We start from the raw sequence: 18,598 nt of genomic DNA, 5'->3' as shown, positions 1-18,598 counted from the left end.
GAATTTTCAACGTTATATTCATAGAAAAGAAAGGTTAAATGATAACATCTAATGATATTTCTAAGAGAGCTTAAATATAAAACTGTAAGAGAGTTTGTTGATACTAGGATAGGAGGGCGGATCTAGTAATTGGGAAGAAGGATAGTTTGTGACACATGTTATTCGGTAGAGAGGGGTTTAATGGAAGAGAGAGTGTGAAAGATATTTATCTTTGTAGATAGCAACGATCAGAGACTATACATGATTTGATAAACCATGCTATGTATATGAAGGCCAATTTGAGACCGTGCTGATCGGTGTCATGCAAGTATGTGTTTTTTGAAATATTCAAAACAGTGACCGTAGAGATGATAAAGAATTGAACTTTTGGTGATGGATATATTCCGAGGGGACATGGCATTTCGGGCAGTGGCGGACCCAGGGGGGCTGCCCTAGTTGCCCGGGCAACACCCTTTTTTCTGTGTCCAAAAATAATCTGGACTTAGGTTTTTGAATATTTTCCTCTTTTTCATATGGGATTTTCTTCTAATATCAACCATCCTGTGAACTATGATTTTCTATGGCAGGCAGCAGTTTGAATATCTATATATGCCCAAACAAGGAGTCCACTACTTATACTCTAAACAATAGGGGATTAATCCTCTTCTGTTTATATATTAGTAGGGTCTCCAGTCAGGTCAGTGGTTATCAGTTCAGTTTTTATTACCTTGAACCTTACGGCTCATCAGTTCAAAATAAACATTTATACAAGGATAAACAATACAATCACTCACACCCATATACACACCCACAAATACACCCACATCCACAAATACACACTCACATATCCATTGGTATATAGTGTAGAGAGACATCCCTCTTCATAAAGGTACTTAGTCTTTTCTTTTCTTATTACTCAGTTTAATAAATTTGGCTAAATTTGTTCACTGTTTTTTGTTCCCTGTTTCCATTAGTTGGATAAATGTATACATGCTAGGTCTTTCATAGTAATATTTCTTAATAAAACGCTTTCTTAAATCTAAAAAACATTCACATTTTAATATAAAATGAAATTCAACTTCGATACCCCCACTGTTGCAGTATGCACATGTTCTTTCAATCCTATCTACATTGTTATACCTACCAATTTCAATATTTAATTTCTGAGATGACAGCCTAATTTTTGTAATTTCTTTCAGATTTGCATTCCTAATAGTTCGTTTCTTACTACATTCACCCATTCACTACCATTTTCTAACATTTCTTGATTACATGCATGTAAAACACAATTGTCAGTTTGTTTCAATTTTAACCAGTATTTAAAAATTCTAAATTTCCTAATTATTTCCAAAGGCAATCTTCCTAATTCTTGGTAAACCGGAAGTAGATTTCTTAACCCCTAATAATCTTTTACAATTACTTAAATGTATTTTCTCTATATCTGGTGCTTTATGAAAGCCCCAAACTTCCGCTCCATAGTTAAAAATACTAGACATATGTATCGAAAACATGAAGCCGAGTTTCAACGTTAAAATATTTTTTCTTAAACACGTTTGATACTGAAAACAATGCTTTTCTTCCTTGTTCAGACATTTTGTTGTTGAGTGATGAAGGCTCAACGGACTGTCTACCTAATCGTATTGTTCTAATGTCACGGTGAGGTGATCACCCTGTCCGAAACGTTGAGAGAGGATAAAACCATCTGTTGGAATTAGGTATATATATATATATGTTAATTGTTATTTCAAAGGTAGAGTCCATTTCATGTAGATAAACCTGTATTTTCACCTGTGGTTTCATGTACACATGATCACAAGGAGTGATTTATTATACCTGTTAAAAAAATGTAAATTTCAAAAATGTCAAAGACAATAAAGCATCCACCTTAGCATCACGTTATCAGGTGAATGATAACCAGTGTTAGCATAAAAGCCTGGCATGTATATCCTTTTAAACAGGTGTTGCCCTTGTACATATGCATGCATATACAAATTCACAATAAAAGACAAACAGTCAAATCATAATTTATATTTATGACAAAATAAATCAATAATTAATCGCCAAAATGCTTGCCTAAACTACATGCACATGAAAGGCATGACACAAACATCAACATTTTAACCAAAAACCTACATTTTTACCATTGTTTCAGAGAATTTGTTAACACTCGTTCCGCTCGGCCATCATGAAATATAAATACTCTATGTTATAAAATATAACCTGGAATAATACCGCAAACTCAGAAAACTATTCTATGCCTCACTCGATCTGTTTGACAATGGAAAAAATGTCCGATAAATTCTAGCTTTCACAAGTTTAGTATTACATCTTCAGAAAAAAAAATCTGAAATAAAATTCTGAAATTCTATATATCGTTTGGTGCCAGAAAGTAGTATACATGTACAACCGACATGATAATTATAATTATCACTTTTTTTGAGTCTTCCTGAGTTAAAAATTTGGGCAACACCCAAAATTAAATCTCCTGCCCCACCCCCCACCCTGTCGAGAAGGATGTGATGTATACTTCGTCTCCAAGGCTACCGGCATACTTAGGTTCGACTTAAGGAATGCTGCTTTGTTGTCGAAATTGACCGTGATGTAGACATTATTATCATCGATAGTCCATAATAGGGGGATAGATAACAGGATAGCATGTCCGATATGTCGTTAATGTATCGCAAAAGCTGACCCGAGTACCGATCCCTGGGGTCATTGGTTTGATTCTTTGAGGACCCGGGGATCTGGAAGGCTTGATGTTAAATAGGAAGAACTTCTTGACACCCCTGCAGTGATGGTGATGAAAAATGTGTTGTATTCTGAATGTGTTCATTAGTTAACACAGACTATAGCTGTTTGTGTAAATTTTCTACCTTTATTGAGGGAACAGTAATTATAAACAACTGATCAAGATCATCGTCTTCAAGTGATGCCCACCTGGTTGTAATATTTTTTCTTGTTTTTCCGAAAAAAATTCTTGTTCGGAGAACCATCTTGAGCAAGAATAGAGGAAAATAGTAAGAGAAATCTTCAAAATACTTCAGATACGTTGTAAATCACTTTTGGACGTGTCTAGTGCGGATTCATTTGAAATGCCTGGTGCGATTTGTATGCATTGGGAAAAAAAGGTGAGTTTGTGAAGGCGTGACCGAGAAGGCTATTGTCTTTTGAAGAATAAGTAACTGTCAAGGTAAGCCTGTATCGATAATATCGTCGTAGAGTTTTGTGAAATCATAGCGAATAGAAGGGTGAACGCAGTTTGGTTGAAGTTGCAGGGTTGTCCAGTCTTAATCTGGAGGATTAAGCTCGTCTACAATTACATTGTAGTAAGACAACATCGTGATTTAGGTTGTGTGTCTAATGAATAATGATTGATGTCAAATCCTTGAAAACTTGCTTATCTCTTGTTAAGGTTGTTATTAGAAATAACGGTATAGGGATGTTTTGCCTGTGGTGTTTCTTAGATAGAACAATAGAGTTTCGGAGAAGGATGGGGAGGGGGTAGGTCTGCATCGCAAATGTTAAGTTTTAGCAATGGTTCCATGTCAATAATGAAGATGTTGCACAGGAGATGTTACTTATTTCTAAGTTTGTAGGTGACGGAGCTGTTGGCTGCTAGTACAATTTACACGTATAACACAGTGCTAGCTTACCGTACTGTAATTTACGTTATCCCAAGATTTGTCCCGTGCCGAAAAGATCAAGCAACTGACTTGGGTTGCAGCATGGAATCCGTGCCCGTGGTTGTAATGTAGTAACGATTTCTCTATCACCTGATGAGGGTTTACATTAAACTAGTGAAGTAGCTGCTAGTAAAAAGATGGACATATGGCAGTTATTGGAGAACCCATAGCTCATTTAAATGTTTCATCAATATAGTAACGCGATTAGGCTCAAAACAGGGTTGCTACAATGTTCGGGCTTGAAGATTTCATGTTTGCAGCATTCTCTTAATCCATCCAATGATGTTAAGTAGAAATTTAGTTGAAAACTGTCGGTTCTGAAGGAGTTGTCATTTCAGTATTACTGTCGTGTAATTGCCGTATTGGGGCCAGACTCTCTGCCATTGGATGGGTACAACCTTCGTTTATTTCCCTAGTATTCTAGTGGTGCACTCTTTTTAGGCAAAACTAAGAGAATTGCCCTTTGTCACGGCCAGCTCTTAAAGTTGACCCTCGACCCCAACAAAATAGATTACATAATATGCACATGGTTATCCTTCATAACTTACTGATCTAGACCTTTTTTTCAGATGTTAGAAATGATAACAGTTTTGATCCGGTCATCGACAAGGTTAAGGTTATTCATTGGAACAACTTTGGTGGCCCTCCATCAACGTGTCAAATACCATGACCCTAGGCCTTCTGAACCTTAAAAAGTCATTTAAAGATTTCAACATGTTTCACCCCTGTGACTTTTAATGAAAGTTTCGACCCCTTTGACCTTCAACAAAACTTTGTCATTTATTGGAATATCTCTGATAGCCAGCCATCCAAGTTATCTACTGGAAAACATAGTACGACCATTGGGCTTTTAAAACTCATGTCACTTGATTTCAACATAATTGACCAATATAATCCTGAATAAAGGTCAAGGTTATATTTTTGATGTTAATTGATAGTCGAGCATCTCCACTACATACTGGTCAAATATTATGACCCTGACGCTTTTGGAACTTGAGAAGAATTCATTTGAAGATGTTATCATGTTTGGGTCATGTGACCTTGAACAACCTTGAATGTCTACCATACCTGCTAACTGCACAATGATCCAAGGTATTATGATCTTGAGATGTCTGAAAAAGGCAATCGTTGACAGAAGATGATGAAAGTGTGTTTCCTGGGTAGTATATTTGTCATACTGATTGTTAGACAGTTAAACTACAGGAGACCTGATCACAAACAATAAACAGATCTGTGTAGAATTGGTGTATTTTAATGACTACTGAATACACTGACATGTTTATGAATGACCAACAGACAACTTTTATCACAATCCATATCACCCTCCTACCAGACAACCATGCAGTCATCATTGCTGTATATCAGATGTGCGATACATACATATACATATGTACATCAACTTTAGAAAAAAATCCCTGGTTACCTACCATTACTGTACTCTAACAGAAAACGTGTTTCATGATGCGATTACAAATCCACTGCATAGCCAGGATGTGTTAAAACACGACTGCAAATGGTCTTTTCCAGTCTGAATTTATTGCAGCGTCTTACTGTCTTATCAGATTAAATTTCAAATATAAATCAAAGAGTACAGAGAGTACAAAATTTCCAAATCTTGACATGGTTTTATTTTTTGTTGTTCTGTCTAATGACATGGTCCTGAGTTTATCTTCTGGAAAAATATTCTCTAACATATCAATTTATAATTACAGAAGATTGAATAATAATCAGAGAAGCTTTTGGTTCACTGATTTTTAACTAATGAGTTGAAAACCGGAAAAGCTTCACTCTCAAAATATCAATTCAAATTATTGTTTTTAAGGTTAATGACCAAGCCTCTTACAGTTAAGAGTTCTCAAGTAACCTAGTACATGTACAAGGCACAGAGGCCGAAAACAGTGTTATCTGAAAGGTCTATTCAGCTTTTTTTTAACCTTCAAGTCTTTTACAGCGACACATGATATAGGAACCAATAAATATAATCATTTCAGTCTAACTGTACCATACTTGCATGTCATACAACACATCATACATACAACAGTCTCGTACACATCAAGCAATTATTAACTTATTCAGTTGTTTCCCCAACAATGATTGCAGTTAACACCATAGCACAAATTCAGTACCAGTTTCGCCCATACCACAAACAGTAAATATTTCATGTAACGTTTTTACTGAAAAAGTAACAGGGTATTTTGTTCCAACATATACTTAAGGTTACCTTACTTTCTGATGTTACAAGTCATTCCTCTTATATCCAACAACATCAATCCATGTTAAGCTTGTTAAAGCACCTGGATGAATTTTGGGGAACTGCAAACCTTTCTAAATCTTATGATCATTTTTCACAATTTTGTTTCTATTTTGCTTGGGGTTTAACGTACACGTTCTTGCAATAATCAAAGTTAGATCAAAACAGGTACCTAGGGATCACGGACAATGCCGAAACAATGAGAAGGTGTTAATGGTGTAAATGTATTCTGTACACTGCTTATACTGACGATGATAAAAATTCAAGATTTTCCTGCATTTTTTATCTTTACAAAAAGTGCTGAAACATCCTGTTTTCAGATACCAAAACTACTTGGTACTTATAAGCCTCTAGAAATCGACAAGAAGGAATGTTTCACCTACCGATATAACTGTCATGGGCTACATACATGTCTTAGCAGGCACAATCAAGGATCCAATTACAAACTTTAACTGCGCAGATATCTTTTAACAATGTTGATGACCAATGCACAACATGAATGCTTTACACACTGTATTAAAAATACAAGTACATGTAAAATTGTTCTGTCAAATTTATCCCAGATGGAGCCAATAGACATATATTAGTTGGATTAAACATTGAACATTTGACATTCTAATCAGGTTGTCACATTATCCCATAATAGGGGTGTAAATTGTTTTTCTGGAGGCCCAGTCTGATCTGCAGGCAGATTTTCAATATTCCACTATAAAACCTAAATTTTCATATAGTAAATTATACTAAATATTGATATACTTTCATTGGACTTGACACAATTTAATAGCCCTGGCACCACACTGGTGTGTACACCCACATCTCTTCTTCACTTTATCAATAATGCATGGAATCTTTTCTTCACTTTATCAATAATGCATGGACTTATCTGACAAGAAATGTAATGACTTAGCTATGGCTTTCAAACTTTGGAACATCATGTTGGTTTGTACACTCCCACAAGAGCTGGTCTGATAGTTCTAGACTGGAGTTTGTACCCCTTTTTTGTGATAACTGCTATTGTAGCTTCAGCATCCTTGTCAGGGGTAGGTACTTCAAACATAGCCTCGTGGACAAATGGATCAAACTTTTCACCTTCAGACGGGGCAATTTGTTCAAGTCCGTGTTTGTTAAACACCTTTAATAACTGTGATTCCGTCATAGTAAGTCCTTGAAACAAGTTCTTTAAATGAATATTTTCTTCTTTCAGCTCCTCTTTTGGTACACTTTCTGTGGCCTTCCCCAAAATGTCAGCAACTTCCAGCAAATCTTTACAAAACCCCTGGATTCCAAAGATCTTAGCATCATCTACTTGGTTCTTCATCCTTCGTCGCACATTCTCTGTCTCTGCTAAAGCCCTCATGTATTTATCCTGCAATATAAAATCATGTTATTATTTTCTGCAAGTAGCAAAGATCTAGACATTCTGGTCAAAAGACTGAGACAAATCTGAAGTTGAGACAATCTCAGACTGCTTCTACAATCTTTTGAGAATGACATACCTAGGTAATTGTACATTTAACTGTACGAATGACTTTCATCTTAGTGTTAAGTAAATAAGTAATGCATATGGAAATTGTATCACATTGTGACAATATGTTGGAAACAGGACAGGGCATCATCACCCTAAGTGAGATATTTCTTTTTATCGCACAATTTATTTTTTGTATTTTTATGACACATGACAACTTATTTGTTTATCTCTTACATGGCAATAAATAGCTATATAAGGCAAAAATACACTAAAATGTGCAAGTTATTTGTTTCAAGAATTGACTGGAGATCTAACACTACAAGGGAGGTAACTTTGAATTGGTTTCAGACAGCATGTTTTCAGGATCCCAGCTGTTGCCACACTATTCTCTGGCTTTTTGTGTCTAAAGTAACCTCCCTTTATTTAATTTTTGAAGATATAACTGTAGCAAATATTGGCCATTATAATTATGTTGACCAGGTAGCACAGTTGACAGAACAGTATAACCATTTGAGGTCCAGTGTTCAAATCCCAAGTCTAGCCCTGTTGAAGTTTTACATATTTCACCTATAATGCTTTTCTTAAAAAAAAGTCTCACAGGGTATATATGGTTTTCTCTTCAGAAATAATTGATTAATATATCTCTTAACTCATAAACAATGATTCATAATTTAGGAATGGAAGTCGGAAAACCATGTTTGGAATTATAATACATCATCTATTTCAGGTTTGTACAAAATGACTTCCAGTTCTCCTGCGAATACACAAAATATGTGTTTCTGGTATTAAACAGCTGTGGAAAAAGATAGGAACGCACATCTTTTAAATTTCTACAATAATCAACAATATACAATACACCTGTGTCCCGATTTCTTTTTCCAGAGACTTATTTATTTAAATTGTACAATAAATAATCAGTGGTTATCATATGGCTATTTTGATATCATATACTGTATTATCTAGAGTGATAATATATGATATCAAAATGGTTACATATCATAACCATTTTATCACACATTTTGTTTTTTGCAACTTCAAGAAACTACAAAGAACAGATATCATCTCAGGTAGATAAATAGTTATCAGTCCAGGTTGGAGGGGAATATCTGCTAAACAGCTCAGACACTAATATGAGAGCACTAACATTTTTTTCACAACATATTTGAAATGTTGTGATTTAAGACAAAAGTGTGACAATTAATTATATTGTACATATACCTGCGGTACATATTTCCGGCGAGAAAATGGCCACATGTACAGTCTTTGAACATAAGATGGAAGCCTCATTTCTCTAGGCCAAACGTGTCTTCTAAGTCTATGAAATAACCCGGGTACCTTAATGTCCTTCATAGTTTCCTCCAACTTTGCCTTTTCTTTCTGAAGTGTAATTTCAGCTTCAGATGGACCTGAAGCTTTCTGATCCGGCTTTGTCTCAAGTTTCTCTTCTGACTTTTCCTTGGGTTCAGGTGGAGTCGATCCATTATTATTGGTTTCTGTGGCTGTTGCTGAGAATTGTTTCAAATTTGATCTGCAAAACAAAATCATAAAAGTAAAACTTCACTTCTATTCAAATATTGAAACTTTTTTTATTTTTTCCTAATGATTGATCAGAAGTATCATTTAAATCATATAAGCCTTCAAAACAATTACCACAAAGAAATTGTCAATCTATTGTAGCATTTTATCTACCTTTGTCTAAGGCTGGGATGATATAAGTTGTATCTATCGACACATATGATATTGACTATTTAACAGGAATACATATACTGTATATGTATCTGTATACATATCATGATCACGAATTAATACATTATTTTGTATGTTTTCACATGGCATTTTGCAGAAAAATATTTATAATTAAAAGTAGCCCCCTTTTTACATTTTATGATAAAACTTCAATTTATTAAATATTATTCATAGAAGTTAAACATGAACGACTGAAAATAAAGAACTGGAAGAAACATTTTTTTATCATCTTTAATTATACTTATTATCTCTCTCTGATGGTTTATCTACTGCAAATTTAAAGTGTTAATACTTTACAATGGAAAAGAGTAACGACAAAATCTGTAAAAAAAAGACGATCACAGTTTTATCTCCGGCATACACCTTGTTTATCACATGTTAACATATATATGAGCCTATTGGGTTCTGCAGCACTGGCAAATCTTGCAATATAGTTTCCTCTGAGTTTCATCTGGTCTTGACATGTACACCGGAATATAATATTAAAGCATTTAAGACAATGTCTAATCTGAGCGATGCCATTTTGAAGATTATGCAAATTATACTACATGCATATACGTCATCAAGAAACTGGACTGATCTGGACCGAAAACAGAATAGATTATAATATTCTTATTTAAAGAATTCCGGACCGCCCCTTTTAGTTGATTATTCACTGCCATATATATGCCAACCTGGTACTAGATAACCCATTCTAGCCAAAGTCGCAGCAGATTTTGTTGTCAGCACCTCAAATCTTAGCACTACCAAACGATGTCGGAGTATTCAACGTTTTCATATATGTAGTAATACGGTACGCTCTGACCCCACACAAGACACCTTTCTGTCAAAATGACCAAGTCTGGTATCAGGGCCAAAGGAATATCTGGCTATCTATATAGGTAGATTTACCTTTATAGTGTAAAGGGCTGGAACGGTGATCCAGCACACTGAACGGTTAATTATGATTACTATCCGGTTTAGTAAATCTAGATATACGTACCCGATAAAAATGTCCCAAAATGTAGGTCAATGTTTATTGGGTTTCCCAGTCAGAAATGTTGTTCCTGACTGCTGGTTGACAGAACTCAAAAACGCTTTGTAATCAGTTTATATATATATATATATTTGCTATACCATTGAATGCATGTATACAATAGGCTAACATAATACCGACTGACATTTTGTTGAATAATATAACTTATCATTCACCGGCAGCTGTCCTCTGTGTTCCAACCGGAAGCTGTACATGTGATGCACAGAAATACATGTGCATAACGTTGAGGACACATGATTGAAAGCGAAACTCTACAGACATTTTCGAATCGGGAGGCTAGCGATATGTAGCCAATATAAACAGATTTTGAGAAATTGCAACATGTTGCAAGTAATTGGTATGGGTTATCTTTGTGTATATGCATTTAGTGAATTAAAGGGACATCACGGTGAGGTATATATATATATTTTCTTTTGACTTTTTTTTTGAAATAAAGCATGAATATATCAAGTGAGTATCCCCATGGAAACTAACGGTCGGATTTTGCCGATACATATTCATAAAACTGTGTAATAACTAATAGAAGAGGAGATTCTACGTGTCAGCTACGAAGTGAAAAAATGCCAAATGGTCAAAGAATAGCGCAAGGATTATTAAGCTTAATATTAGGCCATAATAAAATTTCTTAAATAAATTAATTGCTAGATTCTCATCCCCGCCCACCCTATCTTTGAGGCCACGCCCCAATTTTTTAATTTGCAAAAAAAAAACCATGAAAATACGAAATCCAGATTTTTCCCCCCCGTTTTCCACTTCAAAAATTAGTTTTATATTATCAACTTCCGGTCGTAGAAAACTTGTCGTCTGCAAGTATGGTTTTTGTAATTCTCAAGCTGAAATGTCAACTTGCCGTTCTTAAAGATTGGTATGGGTGTTCAGTAGCCGATACTAAAACATTAATGGAAGTCTTTCATGAATTAGCTGATGGAACGATTGACAAATCTGCGCCCGTCGAGTGTGGTAACAGGGTCGTTGTGTCGGCTGGTGGTTCTGATTTTGCTGATGTAGAAACCGAACAAGACAATGTGATAAAATCAGTGTTTGTAAGAAAAATCTGACATGTGATGGGCCAATTGAACTGGCCTATTTCTCTGGTGGTTTTAAAGCAGTATGCTTCCATTGTGGCACAGATGACAATGTGGCTAAATCTGATGAAAACTACCCCATATGCCAGAACTGTTTGGCTAATGGCAAGGTCACTGTAATTAAAAGAGGACGATATGTGAAAAAGTAATGTGGGGTGGTGTATTCATACCAACAGTTAGTACAGATATATATGTGTACTGAACAGTGAAATGGTGTTCAATGTGTATACTGCATACTCAAAGTTGTTATTAACAAAAAATAAAGACAAATGTACACTGAACATGCGCCTTTATTGCACTATTTAAACACATTTGCAACCATTTCAAATTCTAGGAAAAATAAAAAATAAAATTTGTCCCTCCGCCCCAATTTTGAAAAAAATTTGGATGAGAATCTAGCAATTAATTTATTATGGCCTTAATAAGCTCGCTAGTACATGTATGTATCTTTGTCTAAGGCCAAACAAAATTAATTACTTGGTTCTCAGGTTCTCTTTTCAAAAGAGATGCGGCAGCAGAGTTATTTTTTTCCCCATTTTACATGGCAAAAATGAGACGAGGACGATTTTTTTTTATTGTGTAGCAAGCCTCCAAAAATCCCCCATGATGTTCCAGACAAGAATCACGAACCACCCATTCCTTATTTGTACCGAAATGAGCGCCATTTGTACACAAGACTAATAAGTCATAATCTTTTTAACACTTGCCTGTATATCAATTTCCTTATCTTTATTCAAACATTTTCGGGGCCCTGTGTGACTAACGAGTAAAAAACGACATGCGGACCAATTTTCTGGATTTTTTCTTAAAGACGGCGGCTGACGCATTCACATTTTTTTTTTACTTTCAAGATAAAATCGGCAATGCAGTGCCCTAAAGTGAAATGCGCGGGCCCGAGAACCTAGTAATCAATTTTTTTTGGCCTAAGTTGGAACACGGATGAACTTATTTTTATTAATTTATGGGCATGTATCTGAAGAGTTTACTTTGCGTTTCTATATACAGTAGTTTATGCGAAAGGAAGGGATAAGTGACTGGTTAGTTTGATTTTGCTATGGGGCTCTCCAAGGGATAACTGCTGTGATGTTGTATAGTACCTCTATCTGTCTGTACTCGGGGTCACATGAGACACGTGCACAATTAGATTTACATAATCTTTAATATTCCCGGGTTCAGTAAAATGGTATGATTAAATTATATTGTTGAAGCAAACATTTATTTTTATTCACATGCAAGATTTAAAGATATATCAAAATGATGGCATCATGGTTCGAGATGAATAACTGAGGAAGGAGAACCTAATTATAGCACAGAATTAGATTGCTATTATAGCACAGAATTAGATTGCTATTATAGCACAGAATTAGATTGCTATCTAAGTCAGTGCTTTAATATAGTAATAACTTTTTTAATCCTAATGTTTCAACAGTTCAGGTTTTACATGATGTTGACTTAAAGTTAGAATGTATGATCATGCAACAACTTTTGTCTATAATTAATTTTCGACTTCAGATAGAATCGGAATACGTATTGAAAACGGGAAAAAAATCATTTGTTTACGTTGTAAAAATGGTGCATGCTACCGATAACTACGGCTTCTGTTTTGGACAAAAGGAACTGATTTATCTCAACATAAAAAGAGTCCATATACAATATGCTTAAATCTCTGTAAAGTAATAAAAACATATAATAATCAAGTATCTCAACACATATCCGACACATATTCTACATGTACACGTAGTGTTTTTTCCAGAAATGTTCATCTAATGTGATGGCTTATATATGACTCACTAAGTGTTAACGTATGAAAACAGTGAAAGTGGGAAAGAGATTTAGAGTATACATAAATATATATGTATATGTGTATTAGTGCTGGGAATCGGTCAAATATTTGAGATCGATAATCGGAACTCCATAAACGATCGATGATCGGTTCAAATGACCTACTCGTGTAACATAAGAGGCTGGCCGATTTATTATCTGATGTAATTGTGCCGACTGATGAGAAAATATTCGTTTCCGAAATCTAGGCGGAAGGAAGGATTCAATTATATCTCTGTTTTGACTCAAAACTTGATGACAACTTGGTGTACTCACAGTTTAGGTATTCATTACCCCCATTTGAATGCTCCAATCACTATAACATAGCATATTAATAATAATTTATCACGTAAAACACTCTGCTAGCTTCATTTTACTAGCTTTCAAATATGGCGATTTCGGTTGATACAAAATGCGGATATATGTATTCTTCGAAACGAATACACATGACGCAACGAAAAGCAATTCCGCTTTTTTACCATATACAATTCCATTTTTATATTAACCACCAAATTTATAATGTCGGTGCAGATATTGCGTCTGCTTCAAGTTAGAAAAGGATTACAATACAATTGAACATAATCGATCTTTCATCGGCAAAATCGATTATTGGATCGGACCCTTTTCAAACTCGATTTAATCGATGTTTCCGATTATCGGTACATCACTAATGTGTATGGTCTAGAAAAAAGTGGCTAAAGACATTGAGTTGTAATAAAAAAAATCACAAAACTTTCTCTTTTTTTTTTTTACACTTGTCAATGCATTTATATACCGGTATATACTTTATGAAAACATTTGAAAAAGGATAATCGTCTCGTAAATATTCCTTTGTACAGAAAGGTTTGTCCCATTGTTGAGGGAAGGTGTTGAGCCCCGTACCGGTCACATTCAGGTATTAGATATTTCCTGGTCTATAAATAACGCTGAGATGCAACCAATATTTCTTCAATTAAATTTTGGATATTGGCAAGTGTGCACATTAACTTCTGATGATGAATAATGACTGCCAAGGGGATTCAACAAGTTTCAACACAGACTTAGAAATCATATTCCTTGGTTTCATAGTGTGGTAAAGAAGATGCAGTTGCCTGGTGGCACCTCTCTAGGGGCCCCTTTGGAAACTTTGCATCTCGGTCAGACCACCTGTGTGTATTGCCTTAATTCTTTCAAAACCTTCACTTGACTTTTATGAAGCTATTTAATTTGTAAAAGGGCAATTCAAGTGGTCAAACTGGACATTTGGAACGGACTATGAATATGGGGATAGCAAGGTAACATAAGCGGAAGTGCATACAACACATACATTCTGATTCATTAAAAAAAAATGGCTGTTCATGTGATGTCCCTTCAAGTAATCATATTTTTATCAAAATAAAACGCCATTGGCGGCTCTATTTCATGGCACAAAAAACATAATTACCCGGTTTTGGTTCAGATAAACACACGATTATCCAACTGGCATCATTTCTAACTGTTGCAGCCCTGACATTCTGTAGTCCAAACTTACAATTACTACAAATTAAGACGAATGTAAACAAACTGTCATACCTGATAATGATCATCTTGTGGCGTATATATATGTGCACATACAAAAAACGGAGGACAAAACTGTTTTTTTTAGTGAAACAAATGTTTTTTTGTTTAATTGCTACTATAAAGCTAAATATATATAGCTACAATAATACCACAGGAGCCTGAAGTTCTGTCAATAATGAATAATAACAGTAATACCAAAAAATCAAGCATATTATAGGTATTTTTTTGTATTACTGTTATTATTCATTATTGAGAGAACATCAGGCTCCTGTGAATAATAAAGACAAGGTACTGTATAAATTTGATTGTCCTTTCAAAATGCCTGTCGCAGGAAAACGATTGCACCATATCCATAATCCGTGCACAGGGGCACGTTACAAATGTCTGAAATACACACATATGCTATTCTGATATGGGTCACAACACACATAAACAGACACAAGGGAAGAAGCTTCGTCAGAGCACTACCGGTACCGCCCAATGTCAAATGAAGATTTTCAACACTTACTTTTGTTATTTTTTTCAGCGATCTGCGGCGATAGCTTCTGTTTGAATTGTGATTAAATAATCCATCATGATCAATTGTGTAATCATTCGTCTAATACATCCAATCAAGCACTTTTTCGGGGAATTTGCATTTTTACCGCCATGATTACCTTGAACCTGACCCGGAAATGACGAGTGCTTTTCGACATGTCTTTATAACATACTGCCAAATACTAAGGAAAGTCCCAAGGACCCCCGAGTAGAGTCTAGTCCCGCAGCAAATAATTTTTGGCGCAATGTATAAAACATCATGTCTCGCATCGTTTCCTGGTACGTATTTTGCATTTTACGTTTAAAAGTTACCGTATCAAAAATATTGGACTCTGTTAATGTGAAATACATACTAGGACACGATGCCAGACATGATGTTTTAAACATTGCGCCAAAAATTATTTGCTGCGGGACTAGACTCTACTCGGGGGTCCTTGGGACTTTCCTTAGTATCTGGCAGTATGGTATAAAGACACGTCGAAAAGCCCTCGTCATTTCCGGGTCAGGTTCAAGGTAATCATGGCGGTAAAAATGCAAATTCCCCGAAAAAGTGCTTGATTGGATGTATTAGACGAATGATTACACAATTGATCATGATGGATTATTTAATCACAATTCAAACCGAAGCTATCGCCGCAGATCGCTGAAAAAAATAACAAAAGTAAGTGTTGAAGATCTTCATTTGAAATTTGGCGGTACCGGGAGTGCTCTGACGAAGCTTCTTCCCTTGTGTCTGTTTATGTGTGTTGTGACCCATATCAGTATAGCATATGTGTGTATTTCAGACATTTGTAACGTGCCCCTGTGATCCGTGCACGGAATTTCTGGATTGAAGGGATCTTCTGGTTTTACAAATTGCTCATAATGGTTGTCTTTCACCATGCATCAACCAGTGATCAATTTTCAATCTGACATTGAAGGGTCATACTTCAATAAATATATTATTTTGACATGTTCAATGTTGACACTAACCAAGCAGGCGATACTGGACGAAAATGTGTCAAAATGTCAAATAAAGAAATCGAATGACTTTGTGTCAAAATGCCATAATGTGAAAGTTAATGTGTAAACCAAAGTTATAAAATCGGCCTTATATAAATGCTGATGTAACCTTTGCCAAGCGATCATCATCACGTCATTGCGTTTGTAGTAAACTCTGGTTACAGAGGGAAGTTGGAATTAAAATCGAAATAAAATCTGATGTGATTAGCTATAAATGTATGATAGTCATATTTACCTAATAGGTGTTGTACGAAGAATATATGAACGGGTAATACTGGTCATTCGCCTCGCGGACCTCAAGCACATGCTACCTATCGTCGCCATTTTTCTTTTCTGATATGGCGTTCGGAAATTTCTAGAATCGTCAACAGAGAGAACAAAATTCAAGAGAGAGGCGAAGTTTTAGGTGTACTTGGGCGACGGTAACCGCGACAATAAACATTGCAATTTACGATACACTACAATACAATACAGTTTATTTAACGTCGGATATTTAAAAACATTTAACATTAGATATTAAAAGCTATTATTCCGACAAACGTAAGTAAAAGCATCAATTCAAGAAATTACATATATAAAACATTATGACACATTAACAGAAAATGTTAAGACATAGTCTCTATGCAACTGAAGTTATGTAGCTATATATATATATACATGCTTAACTGCTACCTTCGGCTGTATATAATAGCTATATTTTCAATTATAGTTTATCAATTCTATCTTCTTGTAATATGATGTATATGTACATGTAACTGTTCTGTTTCACTGTGTCTTGAAAAAGGAGCGGATCGCTTCGAAAAGTTGACAACCTAAACTTGTCCACACTGTTGGAATTACTTCTTTGCCCCATATATATACATGTATATATATAGCAGGACAATACTTTTACAATAAAATACACATTAGCATAAAACATTGAAGCAAAGCACATACAGATAAAAATAGACATTATGAGCTACAATTTCCACTGTCAACACTATATATATAAAACACATTTACACCATGTAAAACAAACGGAACATAGTAATAAGATGAATTAAATTAATAAAATAATAATAATAGCAAACATTCGCACAAATCCGCACAAATCCGAAGAAGCAGCATAAAACACACACATAATTAAACATGAAGCAAAGCGGACTAGCCACATGTACATTTACTACACACTGCGGCAGACATTACAAGAGCAAATGGGAGTCTCCGAAATTCATTGTACCTGTCTACTTTTCTGAGTTGATTGGGGAGACTGTTCCACACCCGGGCGGCCTCGTAGGAGAAAAATTTGAGAGTCCATACCTTGTAGTGTTGACCCTAGGTAATACACCTTTATTTCAATCATATCATGAATAAAACGTGGAGAGATTTTCTTAACTATTTTATATACTTCACATATCATGTGTCTTAAACGTCTTATGTGTAGTAAATCAAAGTTTGATTTTTGGCCTAAAAGTTCAAAGGAAGACGAAAAATCACTATATACAAAACGTAGTGATCTTTCTTGATTTTTTCTCTCTCCATTTTCCGTACACTTTTTACCGAACAGAAATGCCACACAAGAGGGCAATAATTAAAACTTGAAACAATGAAAGAGTTGTAAATAAGTTGTCTCCCTTCCCTAGACAAAAATGTACCTATCCTTTATAGTACAGATAATTGTCTGGAGGCTTTTTTTACAGAGCTCTGAGATGTGAAAGTCAAAGTTCAATAAGTAATCAAAATTTACACCTAGTAATTGGACATTTTTTTCACAATTAAGAGATACATCTCAATACCAAAAGATTTTATTTTATCAAATGTTCGTTTTCAAATGATGATTGCCTGAAACTTTTCAGGATTGGCTTTCCTATCATTTTTACTAAACCAATCAATAACATTAGTACAATCTTTTTCTAAAATTGATTTTAAGATAGTAGGATCCTTATGGGTGTAACCTATAGCATTGTCATCTGCATAGTTGTAAAGAGATGAATCTCCAACACAATCAAAATTATCATTTATAAATATGTTGAAAAGAAGGGGGCCCAGGATAGATCCCTGGGGAACTCCTTTAAGAATACCTGACCAGGTGCTGCAATTTGAAGCCAGTTTCACCTGCTGACACCTGCTGCACAGGTAGCTGGACATCAGGCTCACTGCCTGACTGTCTAACCCATATGCTTCCAGCTTCCTGAGCAGCAGATTGTGGGGGAGACAGTCAAAGGCCTTGGATAAGACCATAAGTATGGCAGCAGAACACTCATGGCGATCCAGGGCCGAGCGCCAATCCTCCACCAATCTCAACAGGGTCGTTTGGCATCCAAAACCTGGTCTGAAAGCACCTACAAATGGATGGAATATATTTTCAAAAAAATCAGAAAGTTGCCGACTAATAGCTTTTTTCATATAGTTTTGAGATATAAGGAAGGATGCTGACAGGCCTATAATTCTGCTTGTCAGTGTTATCTTTCT

General features: G+C 35.3%; 1 protein-coding gene across 1 annotated transcript; it reads right to left on the bottom strand.

The window, feature by feature from the left end:
• Nucleotides 1-5,361: 5,361 nt before the first annotated feature.
• LOC110463951 (grpE protein homolog 1, mitochondrial-like) lies at nt 5,362-16,496 on the bottom strand. The gene is made up of 3 exons (XM_021518917.1): nt 16,383-16,496; nt 8,717-8,909; nt 5,362-7,279 (listed from the first exon to the last, which is right to left on the bottom strand). Exons 1-3 carry the CDS (start codon nt 16,469-16,471, stop codon nt 6,845-6,847), a joined length of 717 nt encoding a protein of 238 aa, XP_021374592.1. The 5' UTR covers nt 16,472-16,496; the 3' UTR covers nt 5,362-6,844.
• Nucleotides 16,497-18,598: the final 2,102 nt, after the last annotated feature.

The sequence above is a fragment of the Mizuhopecten yessoensis genome, unplaced genomic scaffold (assembly GCF_002113885.1).
Source record: "Mizuhopecten yessoensis strain PY_sf001 unplaced genomic scaffold, ASM211388v2 scaffold10947, whole genome shotgun sequence".
NCBI classification, from domain to species: domain Eukaryota; kingdom Metazoa; phylum Mollusca; class Bivalvia; order Pectinida; family Pectinidae; genus Mizuhopecten; species Mizuhopecten yessoensis.
This window is presented reverse-complemented; position numbering and strand designations above follow the sequence as displayed.

Bases quoted from the DNA above. Each gene is read 5' to 3' on its own strand.
- LOC110463951 (XM_021518917.1), bottom strand. From the start codon at position 16,471: ATGGCGACGATAGGTAGCATGTGCTTGAGGTCCGCGAGGCGAATGACC. The intron at 8,910-16,382 runs GTAAATATGACT...TTTGTTTTGCAG, and splicing joins CTTCGTACAACACCTATTAG to ATCAAATTTGAAACAATTCT. The intron at 7,280-8,716 runs GTACCCGGGTTA...TTTATATTGCAG, and splicing joins AAACTATGAAGGACATTAAG to GATAAATACATGAGGGCTTT.